Source organism: Sceloporus occidentalis, unplaced genomic scaffold, assembly GCF_023333645.1.
Source record: "Sceloporus occidentalis isolate IW3139 unplaced genomic scaffold, rSceOcc1.0.p SCAF_8, whole genome shotgun sequence".
Taxonomy (NCBI): Eukaryota; Metazoa; Chordata; class Lepidosauria; order Squamata; family Phrynosomatidae; genus Sceloporus; species Sceloporus occidentalis.
The window spans coordinates 15,864,623-15,878,993 of NW_028316988.1; the positions used below are offsets into that span (position 1 = coordinate 15,864,623).

A 14,371-nucleotide genomic window follows, 5' to 3' on the forward strand; every position below is an offset into this window, starting at 1 on the left:
CTCCACTGTCTAATCAGGAAGCTGGCACAATTAACCCACTAAAAAATCTGGCACACTTAACCTGGCAGAATGAGGCACACCAGCTAATAGGTATAAAATCTGGGGATGCTTCCTCATCCTTCAATGATAGCTTCTGCAGAACAAGATGTTTCTGAAGATGCCAGTTAAAGGACCTGGCCAGTACTGGATGTGAAGCCATGACAGCCATTAACACATGACACAGCAACATACAGCTGTTCCCTTTGATAACATTTGGCTTTGAACCAAATATGCATGGACCAGAAAAGGCCAGTGTGGCATCTGTCAGTCTAGCAATGCCAGCCACAAACATGTGTCATTTGAGACAGAGAGAGCTGTAATGAAGTAGCCAAATGATCCCTGGTGCTATCCCAACTGTGCAATTTGGGATTTCTAAGTCACAAGTGGTCCAACACACAGCACCAGGATTCCCAAAACTTTGCCCCTCAATGAAGCTGTAGAATTTGCTATCATAGTGACATAGTGGCGCCTGCCACTGTAGATGGCTCCACGAATGGATTAGAGTGACAGATGAATGGAGGAGAAGTCAGTCAATGGCTAGTAATTACAATGGCCGTACATTACCTCCGGTGTCAGAGACACTGAACCTCAAGACCAGTTTCTGGGGAGGAATAGAGGAAACTATTGTGCTTATGTCCTGCTTGTGAGCTTCCCAGAAATATTTAGATGGAGACTCTGGGGCCAAAACAGGCAAAGTGAGGACCTAAGGCGTCATGTGTCCACCACCACCACAGCTTTTTTCTGGCCCTCAGTCCCTCCAGATTCCTCTGACTGCCATTTATCTGCCACCCCACAAAGGGTTAATTGCCTTTCCCAGAAAGCACACACTCCCACCAGCTGCAATTCACCTTTTAAAAAGATTACAGGGATCTTCTGGGATGTGTAACACTTTTTTAAAAAAAAGAGTTTTCCAAACCTAGAATTAGATCCCCAACTGCTTCCAGTTTTTCATTTTAGTTTCCTGGCACTTTTGGCAGCCCCTGAGTCCTCCAGATGATTGCAGGGGCAGAAAACTGGCATCCAGATCTGTTGCAATTGCCAACCCCTGCATTAACAGTGGCTACAGTACATGGATTGGCTTTGTTAATGATGATGGACAGAGAACAGGACAGGCAAGGCTCTTTAAAACCATGTTCTTCTCTCTGCAAGGCCAGTTTCCGTTGATTCTGATGCCATGTAAGATTAAGCCCTTGCTGTGGGAATCACCTGCCCTGTGTATCCATAGGATTGCATGTAAACATCCAAGTCCTATGGAGCACAAATCTCTTGCAATTGAAGGAGATTCTGGACCAGTTTAGGAAGATCTCCTTCAGCATTTCACAGATTTAAAAAAAATCAAAGGAGGAGGAGGGACAAAAGCAACAGGTGACAGTCCTTAAAAGACATCACCTCCATCCTTCAACTGTCTGCAAACACACGCACCCACAGAGCCTGGAAGGCTTACCGCTGCACAAAAGAAGCCACAACCAGGGCAGCACTGATGTTTCACCATCCTCCCTCTGTGATCCTCACACAACACCAAGAGCTGGACTTTGTTAGACGGGCGCATCAGCTCGTATTTCAGCACTCGGTTTGTGCATCGGCTAAGCTGGAAAAGGAAGGAAAAGAAAATACATTCTTGGATAAAGAATATGAGAGAAGGAGGGAACGGAGAGGGAGATCTTCTGCCACTCTGTGCACACTGAGAGCAATTTCACACATGGCATTAGAATACCAGCAGATTTTTCTTGCAGCAATTCATATGTGTACCCAGTCAGCCTTGGTGGTGCTTCACAGCAACAACAAAAATGATGTTTCAGTGCTGTGGTTTCACCAAAGCGAATCACACACACCTTCGAAATCCCACTCAGGTTGATAATGGGGTACAAATTTTATTTCCTCTACTTTATGTGACTCTTTTGTCTCCCAGAACCCACATGGCCAAAAATAGGAATGGCCTGTCTATGTGGATCCCCAAACCCACTTAAATGAGAACTATAACAACAGCTTGACTAAATGTAGACCTATGACTCCAACACTATCATTCCCTCCCACCTCTTCTCTTTCTTCTGTTCGATGTTTTAACAAATTTGCTTGATGAAGAAGCCAGTGAAGCTTTGAAAGCTTGCATCATGCATTTTGGTTGTCCTAATAAAGGCATTGCTGTTTTGTGGATTTTGGATGTTATTAGTCTCAGGTTTACTGAATCACATCCATGTGTCTTTTTCAGCCACCTAAAACAGAACATGGGCTCATTCAATGCCTCAGAAGGAACACTGAACAGAAGAAAGATTCTTTCTGCTCAAAAAAATCTGTCAGCTCCTGATTTTGCAGTCCTAAAGACTCCCTGCTCTTTCCTCAAAAGGTGGGACCCCCAATGCCCATGTGAAAATTGGGTTTAGAGGAGCCTTTGCACCTCTGCCCAAACTGTCAGACACAGCTAGTCTTAGAGAAGGAGTCTGCCATTGTGCCTTGTTTTGTCACATCAAGGAAACCATACCAATATCCCAAACCATTGGCCAAGATGGCTGAGGTTTCTGGGAGCTGAAATCCAAAACACCTGTAGGACCAGAGTGTGGAAATCACTGAACTAGACTCTTGTTTAACACACGTTTCTATGTCACAGCTTTTCTCTGCATTTCACACCTAGCATCTGAATATGCAAACTTAAATGGAGAGCAATGAATTTGAGAAAAAACAATATCCAAATATCATGTCTTTCCATCCAAAAGAGCTCATCAGCGAAGCCATCGCTTGATGTTGGCGCCATATAGCAATGACTGCCATGCGTGAATCAACCCTAGGATTCACACCATTTTACTACTGAAATATTAATACATTGCTTTTGGCACCTACCCACTTCATTTTACTACCGAAATATTAATATCTTGCTTTTGGCATGGGGAGGGGGCTGCCCATGGCCTTCCCAAAAATGTGGAGTGTTTTTCCAACCTCAAAAAGTAGCCATGTTTTAAACAGGACAATGTAGCTATGGCAAATAAAAATAACAACAGTTAAAAAGTAAACGCTGCCACTTGAGGTTCTCAAACAAAAAGGAATTGCTTTCCTTTTTGACTCCTGCTAAGCAGACAAAAACCATCATCAGGGTCATCACCAGCTAGGGTGAGCTGAGAACAAAAAGTTAGCCTGATTTCTTTGACCTTGTTTTATCACCCCGAGGAGACACTATGCGATGCCACCCCCGCAGGAGAAGAATCTACCAGTTATCTCCTGACCACAGGCACTCATTAAAGCTTGGCTAGTCCAGCAGTGGCTAATTGAAAAACTACAGGGGTGTCTGCAGTAGCAGCTGGCTTAAGAAACAGAATCCGCAGCAGCCTCAGAGAAATTCGCTGGGTGACAGAACTACTAGTGGCCAAAGACTGCAGCAAAGATGAGAGAAGGGAAGTGGAGATAAGGCGAGGACAAGGCATATTATGCGGGATCAGAGGTCAAGGAAAGCTATAGCGGAGGCCTAGCTTTCACCAGGGATCTCCTGAAGAGCAGAGACTGACCCAGGACCTCAGGCAAAACAAAGCAAAATAAAAACGCCAAACCCAATATATCTCTATTCCCAACCACCCCGTTGTACAACGTCCCATTTAAATTTGTTGTGCTCTGTTTGTTGTATGTACACGCAGAACCAAGCAAAGCAAGCATGCAAACAAAAGAGAAGTTGCATTCATTTTTAGCAAAAAAAGCTGGACTCCCAAGTTTGCTGTCCTTCATGGACTGCTCCCCAGTTTCCTCCAGTTACTAATCTACAGTTAATGTTGTAAGCACTCTTCCACTCTCACTGTCCCTCTTAATAATTAATCCATTAATTATCCTCTTCTCCTCTCGTTCACTGTGCTTCTCTCTTCTACAGTTCTTATGAGCTTGTCAGGAATTTGAGGTCTTCCATGGAGGCTTCTGTTCTGTGCCCCACCTTTCCCAAGAGAACAAGCACGTAAATATATACACCGTGGCCTTCTCTCTTGCAAGACTTTGACAGTGAAAACTTCCAAATGGATGTGGGGCAGGTTCCACTCCTACTGGCCTTCCAAACAGGCAGTCAAAGTTGGTAGGAGATTTGGCTTTTAAAACTACTTTTAGTCTCTCTCTTTTTTAAAAAGAATGCTCTGTTTTTATATTGGAATGTGACTATATGTTACTTTGAGGACCTTGATGGATAGCAAACACTTTTATTTATAAATACTTCGACTGAATAAATGAATGAATGAAGGTGAGCCGTCTCCTACGAACCTTCTCCATGGACAATCATTAGGTATCAAGAAAAAGTTAATTTTCTGGACTACGGCTTCCAAAATCCCTCAGCCAGTATAGCCAGATTCTGGGAATTGCAGTTCTAACACTGATATAAGCCAACTTGGAGTGCTTTCTTGCACTTGGGATCACACTTCTTGCCCCTGAGCTCCACATATCAATTGGAGCCAAGGATCAACTCCCATGGAACAGCTACTCTCAAAACATTTTCCACAGCTGTTACAAGGAAAAAGAGAGGCACACAATTTCATGGGAAATGCCAATAAAGTCCCCTTTCTTGGCAAAGCACACAATACAGCTGCCTCGCTGCAGTCAGGCCTGGATCATCATCTGACTGGGAACCCTACATTTGTGCCAAATGCAGCATGAAACCTCTCTACAGTTTTGGAGAAAGGGCTAGGATAGGGTCCTTGTTGTTTTATACCCCTAAGTACAACCAAAGCACAATGCATTTCCAGAAATTCTCCTGCCACTCTGACTGAAGGCTGGAAGAAAGGCAAAAGCGTTTCATGTTCACCAGAGCACATGACTATGATGCCCACCACGGTGAGTGTCATATCAGTTAATGCCTATAAATGCCACCTTGAAGAGGACTTGCAAGAGGTCTGGGCAAACTTCATGCTGTTATTTTTTTTAATAGAACTCAAAGAACTAGATAGATGATTTGGACTTCAGCTTCCAGAATTCTTGACTGTTCACCAAATTGGCTGCGGCTTCTAGGAGTTTTGAAGACCAAAGCATCTCAAGGATCCAAGTTTGGAAATACTGAGCTAGAGCCTGGTTCAAAGGAGATAAACCCAGGAATGTTTTCTGTGTAGAAGAGCTGGGCAGCATTCATTTCAGCACCTTCTCCCTAAAAACCTTCTTCATCACCGTGTGACTGTTCTTGTTAAACATTTGGGAGTCAGAAATCTTTGGCAGTCTTCTGCAAATCACTCCGGATTCACATCTACCTTGTTTTGTCCACTCTCAGTCTTACAATGAACAACAGGGAGGGGGTTCTGTTGAGACGGGAAATAACATTACCTCCTTGTCCACACTCTCCGTTGCCATGCACTGGTTGTTGGCTAGCGTGGTGATTTCTCGGCTTTTGGGCGTTTCCATTCGACAGCTACAGAGAGGCACTTCCTGAAGACTGTCTGCTTCCACTGTTTCAGGGCCATTTGAGAGACCTGCAGAAAACAGAGAACAGAAGCAAGCTGATCACTCATTCTGCAGTCAGCCACAAAGAAACATGCTAAACTAAGCGCACAGGAATGTTACTTTCTGGACTCTTTAACTTCAAGTATCCTCCAGCAGCTGGGGAACTTTGGGAATTATAGCTCCAAAAGAGTACCTTTTGTACGCTGCGAGCCTTTTATTTTTCCCAACAGAGGAAGGCTGTGTTGGAATGTCTGCTATTCAGACAATCTTATGCAAACAAGGTTATCCAAAACACTTTGTGCTCTGGCTCACACCTATTTCACTTATCAACATACCCAGGTTACACAGTCCTCCTCCAGTTTTACAAGATGGAAAAGATATAAAGCTCAAGGAAAAGGATGATTCTGGCAGTGCTCATCACCGGGCTTGTTTTCAAAATCACTTAGGAATCAACAGGCAACCCCTTGAGTTTGGAAATTAAAGAAAGACTTGTATTGAAAGGAAAAGACAAGGCTATAGGCCCAGCTGAACCTTTGATCTGCAAAATATGGGTGCTGCGTGCGACACGAGACTTACATACAGATGTACATGAGCCCACTGTGGATCTATATGCAATCCTTTCAAGGCAGATACACAACCTTCCTAAAGGAAATCAGGCCTGAGAGCAGCCTATTTCCTAGTGTTCATAAAGAGGATGGATTGTGACCATCACAAATCTCCCTCCTCCTACCCACCATGCATTTCTGGCCAGCTTTGCAGACTGCTAATCATCTATTCCCTCTCTCCAGCCCTGGCAAGATTTCCAATGGAGAAGGAGAAGAAAGAAAAAAGAGAATAGCTTCAAAATTAATAAAGTAAAAAAAGAAAAACCCACACAGAATAAAGGTTTTAATGGATAAGGATGCCAGGCATTTGAGTCTTTAAAAATTGTTATTAGTCAGAAAATCCTGTCTGTAGCATTGGGATTCAGGGACAGTTTATGGGAGAAACATTGGGAAATGACAAATTCAGAGCCAAGTAAGCGTGCAAAAAAAGAAGTGGTGAAGACTTAGGCTTATCTTGAGGTTGAAAAAGTCAACACTGATTCCTGTAGTGTAGTCAGGTGAAAACAAACCCATCCTTTCAGATTCTTTGTTGTGTTAAAAAATAAAAAAGTCTACCTGCCCAAGTTCGGTTAGATTCCTATTTCTGTCTATATATGTATATATGAACAGACAAAATACATGGAATTGTGACTGTCTGTAGCTTTCAGCAATAAAGTTCACTTCACTTCTCTCAATATGACCTTCCAGATCTCTCCAACCCATTGATCCCCACCACCAGTATTTTAGGTTTCAGCCCCTGTCATACCCAAGGTAACAGCATCAAAAGTCAGGAATGCTCACAGCAGAAATCTTTTATTTATTCATTTTTCTTTTTAACCAGAGCCCAAGAATTGTGCTCAGGACTAGATCTGGTGTTTGGAATCCACTGTTTGCACTTGGCTGATTCAGAAACCCTCAGCTGTTGCAAACAGCTAAACTGCCTCCCTTGTTTCCTGAAGCAGATTTGCAGCAGATGCCACTTGAAATCAATGCACTAGCTACAGCGTTGGTGCCAAGGCAGTTCTTGAAATCAATGTGCTTTCTCTCATCAAGCTTCCCTCCAGAGGTAAAAGCCATGGGGGAAGGGAAAGGAAAGGAAAGGGGAGCTTAGTGGGAGGAGAGATTCCTCCATATCACTTTTAGTAAGTCCTCAAGCAGCCATGGACTGGTCGCCGTTAAATTGAGTTTGCTAAATCTAGTGCAGTCTCGCTGGATGAATGCTTCACATGCACAAACCAGGAACGATGTTACTCACGTGTGCCTGCACCTAAAGGGTGGAGGACACAAGGGGAATCTTGTACCCATTCTGGAATTCATATAAGGACAAGACCTGGCTTTCTCCACCTGCTTTTGCAGAATGGGCCTCAAGCCTATTGCCACCTTCAACTTGCCTTAAAAAACCCTTATGGCATTTGAGCATGTGCCTCTGCCCAAGATTCAGTGGGGAAAACCCCAAACTGGAAGAGGAGAACGTAGACATTTAGGGTAGATGAAGAAGGAAGGAAGGAAGGAAGGAAGGAATGAATGAATAAATAAATAAATAAATAAATAAATAAATAAATAAATAATAAATACAGTTGGCCCTCTGTATCCACAGATTCTTTATCCATGACTTGAAAATATTCCAAAAATGTATACATTCCAAAAAAGCAAACCTTGATTTTGTCTTTTTATGTCAGGGACACTATTTTACTATCTGTTGTATTTAATGGGAATTGAACATCCATGGATTTTGGTATCCACGTGGGGTCCTGGAACCAAACCCCAGCAGATATCAAGGGCCCACTGCAGATAGATAGATAGGGAGACGGATGATGGACAAGGTACAAATCCTTGTCCACCCAAAGGTCTAGAAGGAGCACACAGCACTTGGAAGTGTTTTAACCCTTGATGCTCAACAAAATATTCCCACCAGGAGAAGGCAGACATAGTTTTATTCCTTTCGTCACCTCCCCTTCCTCCCCACCAGACAGGGCCAAAGGGGGTCCCTAGGTCTTCCTTTTGCTGGTTGCTCCATTTTTGATCCACCTGTGCCTCCTCCATCACTCTTCTTTCAGCAACGCCTGGCCTCTTCTCATTCTTGTATTAGCAGCCACCAGGGGGCATCATCTTAATACAGAGAAATGAATCCAAGGAAACAAAGAACCAAAATGGTACATGGCCATATTTAGAAAGCTGACACTCACCTTCTGATTGCGAAGATAGAATTCCCTTCACTCGGAGATCCAAGGAATCCAGGGACACTTCCATGTATTCCATGTTGCTCTCCTGCCTGGGTCCTTCTCCGCTCCCCAAAGGTGGCTTATAGGCTTCAGGACCTGGGTGGAAAATATAGACACATATTTATAGAGCCAGAGAAAGAACTATGCATCTATGTCTACGTGTTTCTCCCTCTCTCTCTCTCTCTCTCTCTCTCTCTCTCTCTCCTCTCTCTCCCTTTCTCTATAAGGCCACATTCATCTCTTAGCAGACAATATGCAGGCTACAATGCTGAGGGATCTGTAAATACAGATGCAGAGAGCATCATTGCAACACAACAGCTGGGCCAAATGATCTTTTGAGCCCTATTTCCCCTTCTGTGGCTGGATCAAGCAAGCTTCCACCCCCTCTTAAAGAGCTTTTTTTTTTAAAGGTACTAGCCACCAACACCAGGAACACAATCAGGAGAAGTCCTCCCTTTCAGACACTTCTGTCTGCCGCTGCAATGCATTTAGCAACACTATTGTACATGGCAAGAGCAAGGAAGAAAGAGCAAGGAACCTCTCCCTTCTTACCCAGATACAAAAGACTGGAGATCTCCATGCAATGCTAAAAAGGCCAATACTGTAGAAGGAGAGGAAGAGGGAAGAAGATAGCTGGCTCAATGCAGAAGTGCCAATCGCAACCCTTCACTGAGCAAAGGCGGTGTCTGCTAATGAAAACTAATGTATGAATCTCTAACAGGGATTAGTCCATGCGTCTTGGCTGTTTGCATGTCCTACACACAAGTTCCTACCAATCAAGACTCCCAAATTTTGGGTTTTTCCCCCCAACCCCTGCAGCCAAGAAGTAAACTAACTGTATATAAAGGCCAGCAAAGTGTTCAAGGAATCTACCGGCTCTTTGATCACTCTGTCAATTACGAACCAATTTCTTTACTGCTGCTGCTAGCCAAATGCAACACAGAAAGGAAAGCCTTGGAACGGCTCCTCATGACCAAGCACAGACCTAAATGTTGTTTTGGTGAGTACTGGCAATGGTGGTGAGGGAGGGTGGCCTTTCAGTGCAAGGCCAAACAAGAGAGAAATCAAAATGGTCATAGAGAACTTTCATGTAGAGCAGTGATTCCCAAACTTTGGTCCTCCAAATGTTCTGGACTTTAGCTCCCAGAATTCTTGACTACTGGCCAAGTTTCCTAGGGCTTCTGAGAACTGAAGTCCAAAACGTCTGGCGGATCAGTCTGAGAATCACTGATCTAGAGGAAGCAAAAGCCAAAAGACTATTTGTGTTGAACATAAAGACAAAGGCATTCACCCTATGACTTTCTGCACATCAAAGCAAGTTATCACTTCTGGCCCACAGAGGATTCAACCTCTTCTATCCAGGGATGGATAACTGTCTCACCAGATTTTTCTCATCTTCTTAACATCCAGCAGCCCCAAGAAGCATGACCAATGGTCATAGATGATGGGGGAGCTGGAGGCCAACAGTATCTAGAAGGCCAAATAAAAGCTTTCCTTTCCTTGATCTGAAGGGAGAAAATTCAGAGAGTCTAACAGTTCTTCAGAGCCCAGGAAAGGAAGGTCCAAGCAACCTGGGCAACACAAACGTTTGGGAACACTAACTGAAAAAGCAGTGCCTCCAACCTTTGATCCCTAGATGTATCTGCTTTGCCTAAAGAACCACTTTTGGGGTGGAGGAATAACAAGAGGACAAGGGGGAAGATGAACCTTAGTTTCTAATTCCCATACCAGACCTCTTGACTCCCTTCTGCACACTTCGCTGGCCTCTGGGTTGAACACAGAGAAGGGGACAAGGGAGGTGCTGAAGTTGGCCCCGTAATACAAGTGTTGTCAGGCTACCATGCCAATCATTCCCTGATTGCTGACTGGGGCTAATGGGTCCCACAAGAGCTGGAAGACCCTATGGCTGTTCCAGCCCTGGAGGTTTCTACTGATCAAAGACCAAAGAGGGGAGGTGGCAGGCAAGCCCGTTTCCATTACCTAGTGTACTGCTTTGTTTCTTTTTACTTCTCCGCCTCCTTTTCCGGGTGGGTTTCAACCAAGGGCTCTCCGTCTTCCCTTTCCTCTTCATCATCTTCTTCTTGAGGCTGGATTCGGAACTCTGCAAAACCACAGGAGCCATCTGCTTCAGGAAACAGGGAGCCTGATCCTTGGTTACACTGTAGGCTACTGTGGCCCTTTGGTCCCCCAAGGTAGTGGTACAACTGACGTTTCACAACACTGCCGCTCTGTGAAATACCATAGATTTTGACACCGTAGGCCAAAGATCTATCATCAGGGCGGTACCAAAAAGCTCTGAAAGCATGGAGAAGTGGGAGAAAAGCACCCTTCTTCCCACCATCTTAGTTGAATATGCCAGTGGTTCTCAAAGTTTGGCCCTCCAGATGGTTTGGACTTCAGCTCCCAGAATTCTTAACTGTTGGCCCAACTGGAATGGGTTATGGGAGTTGAAGTCCAAAATATCTGGAGGACCAATGTTTGGGAACCATTGACATATGCCTTTCCCCACAGCAAAGTCTGAATGTAAAAAAGCACTATGCCCAGAGAAGTCTAATTGGGTATACATTAAGCGATTTAAGCAACTCTGCCTAATGCCTTACTTTGCATGTTATTATTGCTAATTAGCTTACTTGCTGTTCACCGCTATGATCTTTGGAATAGCAGTATATAAATAAAACAAATTAAATTATTATTATTAACATCCAATGCAACCATGCTAGTCAATGCAAACACTTAAGTGTGAAAATATTGCAAACACTTAAGTGTGAAAACATTACTGGCTGCTTATCTGCTTATTTGTATGTAACATTTTTGCCCCACGCTTTGATCCATGCAGGCCCTCATAGGACATTTCACTAAAAACCATTCAGAGGGGGGGGGGGGAGAACCAACAAGCAGAAACACATACACAAACACACAAAATTAAACGTAACCATGACAAATTAAAATACCAGTTAGCAGGTTAAAAGGGCCAAACCAATTGTGGGCAGTTGAGATGCAATGAACCCAGAGATTTACACCAAATTTAAGTATATCACAAGTGTATCCTGGATGTGTATAATCATATCTGGTAAATTTTACAACTCACACTGAATCGGAGAAAAGAAAATACTAGTCATCTATCAATTGACATTTTGGAAACAAGACAGACGCCAAGTTATGTGTACTTGGTTCTAGGTGCGGTTGTTATTTGCCATCAGTTTGGCTTCAACCCTACAAATGTGAGACCTCCAAAGGTCTTGGCTTCCTCAATTGAATCAATCCACCTGTAGTGCTACCTTCTTCTTTTCCTGCCACCTTCAGCTTTACCAGGAGTTAGTATCTTTTCCAGCAAGGCATGTCATCTCATGGTATGCCCAAAGTACAAGAGCTTCAAATGAGACATTTTGGCTTCTACAAAGAGCTCCGGATTCTTTACTTCAAGAGAGAGGGCCGGCCGCCTTAGACGGTCACCTCAGGTGTACTGTGAAAGGTCAGCAGTCACTATTTAATTTTTATTATCATCATCATCATCATCATCATCAAGGTAAGGCGTTTGTAGGACCCTTTCCATCAACTGCCAAAATAACTTGACCAGTCTTGGGTTGATGATGTGAGTCAACATTCATCGATATTTCCCAGAAACTTTGAGAAGCTCATTTCTTCAATCTTCTTCCTTTTTCTTCAGGAACAAGAGTGTACATGTCAAAACATGTGACAGGGCTTTCTGTGCATCTGTAGGACATGGGCTCCCCATCACTCACCAGACGTGGAGCATTCATCAACTCATAATGCTCATCCATGGAATTTTTATTTGGCTAAGCCAACTAAAAATGTCTTCACTTGTTGGAATTGTTGAGAAAATGCTTGTGGAAAGACGGACAGTGAAGAAAATCAATCGAAAACCCTCAAAAAGTGAGCACAGAGATTGGGAACCCACCTCAAAAAAGGTCCTATACTTCATTCCCAACAACCTAAGCTCATTTGGTGGTGGAACATAGAACAAGGGTCTCAAATGTTGAGGATAAATAGCATCACATTCACATGGAAGGAGATATTCTTTCAGATATTACAGTTCCAAGGTTCAGAGACATGGCAGGCCACAAAATGTGCTAGACAGATGACAAACTGAGGAGGGAGAACGATGGTGCCCAAAGCTAAGGAAGGGAATGTGTGTGTGGCTTAGTGAATCTGTGCAATCCTGAGCCTGAAGTTCATAACCCCTGCTATAAATGCTAAAAGTGGCTGTATTCAGACACAATGCCTTTCATCCTTCAAGCTTAGTATACAGGACTATAACTAAGCCCTAAACTCATGTCTTTGACCCTCAGATGTTCAGCTGATACTTCCAAGCTTGGTCAAATCCCATCACTTGCAGTTACACCCAGATCAGCAGATTATCGCTTGGGCAAGTCTTCTAAACCAAGATAGAGATCCTAAATCAAACTAAGGGTTTTTTTTTGCAATTGTTAGAAATCTTGTCAACAAACTATCAGAGCATTTTTAACAGCTCGGCTTTTCCGCAATTCAGAAAGAAATGCAATGTTTCAGCACTGGAATTCTACTGCAAAACAAAAGTAGTTATTACTTTCCATTAATGGCTTAGGTAATACAGGTTGAATATCTCCCATCCAAAAATCTGAAACCTGAAATGCTCCAAAATCCAAACCTGTTTTTTCATGGGTGACTGAGATAGTGAGATACTTTTGCTTTCAGATGGTTCAATGCACACAAATTTTCTTTCAGGCACAAAATTGTTTTTAAAATATTGTATAACATTACCTTAAGGCTATGTGTATGAGGTGTGTATTAAACACAAATTGAGTTCCATGTTTAGACTTGGGTCCCATCTCCAAGGTATCTCATTATGTATATTCAAATATTCCAAAATCCAAAACACTATTGATCTCAAGCATTTCGAATAAGGAATACTCAACCTGTACACCAATGTACACATGTGTAAAACCACTGAATCATTTCAAAAGCAAGATGACCAATTAAAATGTCTCTAAGAGCATGTAACAAAATATCTAACTGTTGTACATCTTAAGGTCTACGTTGATTGTTAGTTCTAGTTTGTTAGTTGTTTATAATTCATATTTCTGATGTTAGGTGTCATTGGTTTCTTTTCCTTACTAGTCATAATGAATTCCTGATTTTTAATCATTGAGGGATGGGTTAATGAATTTTGCCAAAATGTTCAAAAACTAAACTTCCCATCTTATACATTAGAAGCGGGCATCATCCCATCCTCTAGATTTGGATTGCTAGCTCTCAACATTCCTCACTATCTGCTATGCTGACTGAGGATGCTGGGAGTTGTAGTCTAGCAACATTTGGAGGGCTGCATGATTCCCACCCCATGAAACAAATTTAACTGGGAGTAAGCCCCATTAAAATCAATGGGATTTCAAAGTGGGTGGATACATATAAGACTGTGCTGCAAACCTAGTAAGATAATCCATACTTTTTCTAGCAGTATGTCCTGCTGAGCACAATGGAGCAAATATCCATAGGTGTGCATGGATTGCTTGGGTGCAATCCTATACAAACCCATGAGAAACTTCCACTGAATTCAGAGGGAGTTATTTCTCAGTAAATACACACAGGGCTGCACTGTGGAAATCTTATTCAATGATAGTCTGGGTCTCTGACTGGGAGATACATATACATATATTCATAATACCTCCAATCCACTTTTGTAAAAATTCATCACTGATGATACCAAAGCAACTTCCCCAGTGCAAGCCAAGAAGCTCCATAGCAAAGCAAGACTTTGACCCTTGGTCCTTAACTCCATGATCAACATATATTTGGTAAGATCTTGTACTGTACTCATTATTCAAAGGGTACATCTACACTGTAGAAATAATACAATTGACACCACTTTAATGCCATCTTGTGGGATCCTGGGATTTGCAGTTGTTGCTTTCTCTGCCAAAGAGTGCTGGTGCCTCACAAAAAGACAAGTCCCAGGATTCTGTAGGAAGGAGCCATGGCAGTTAAAGTGGTGTCAGGCTGCATTATTTCTACTGTATAGATTCACCCTGACTCAAGGAAGAATGACTTGAAGCAAAGCCCAAGGTTGTATCTGAAGGCATTTGAAACAGAAATGTAAGGCACTGAGAAAAGTAAATGGGGAGGGTGTTTCTGTTGTAT

General features: G+C 42.9%; 1 protein-coding gene across 17 annotated transcripts in view; it reads right to left on the reverse strand.

Moving 5' to 3' along the window:
• Window positions 1-14,371, reverse strand: part of EHMT1 (euchromatic histone lysine methyltransferase 1) — a 90,323-nt gene that overhangs the window by 24,230 nt on the left and 51,722 nt on the right. For all 17 annotated transcript variants that reach the window (XM_089534928.1, XM_089534935.1, XM_089534936.1 and 14 more), the window contains 4 exons: window positions 10,214-10,334; window positions 8,198-8,329; window positions 5,311-5,456; window positions 1,484-1,627 (listed from right to left, as the gene is read on the reverse strand). In XM_089534928.1, the coding sequence (XP_089391054.1) occupies window positions 1,484-1,627; window positions 5,311-5,456; window positions 8,198-8,329; window positions 10,214-10,334 (543 nt within the window). The remainder of the gene's footprint in view (window positions 1-1,483; window positions 1,628-5,310; window positions 5,457-8,197; window positions 8,330-10,213; window positions 10,335-14,371) is intronic.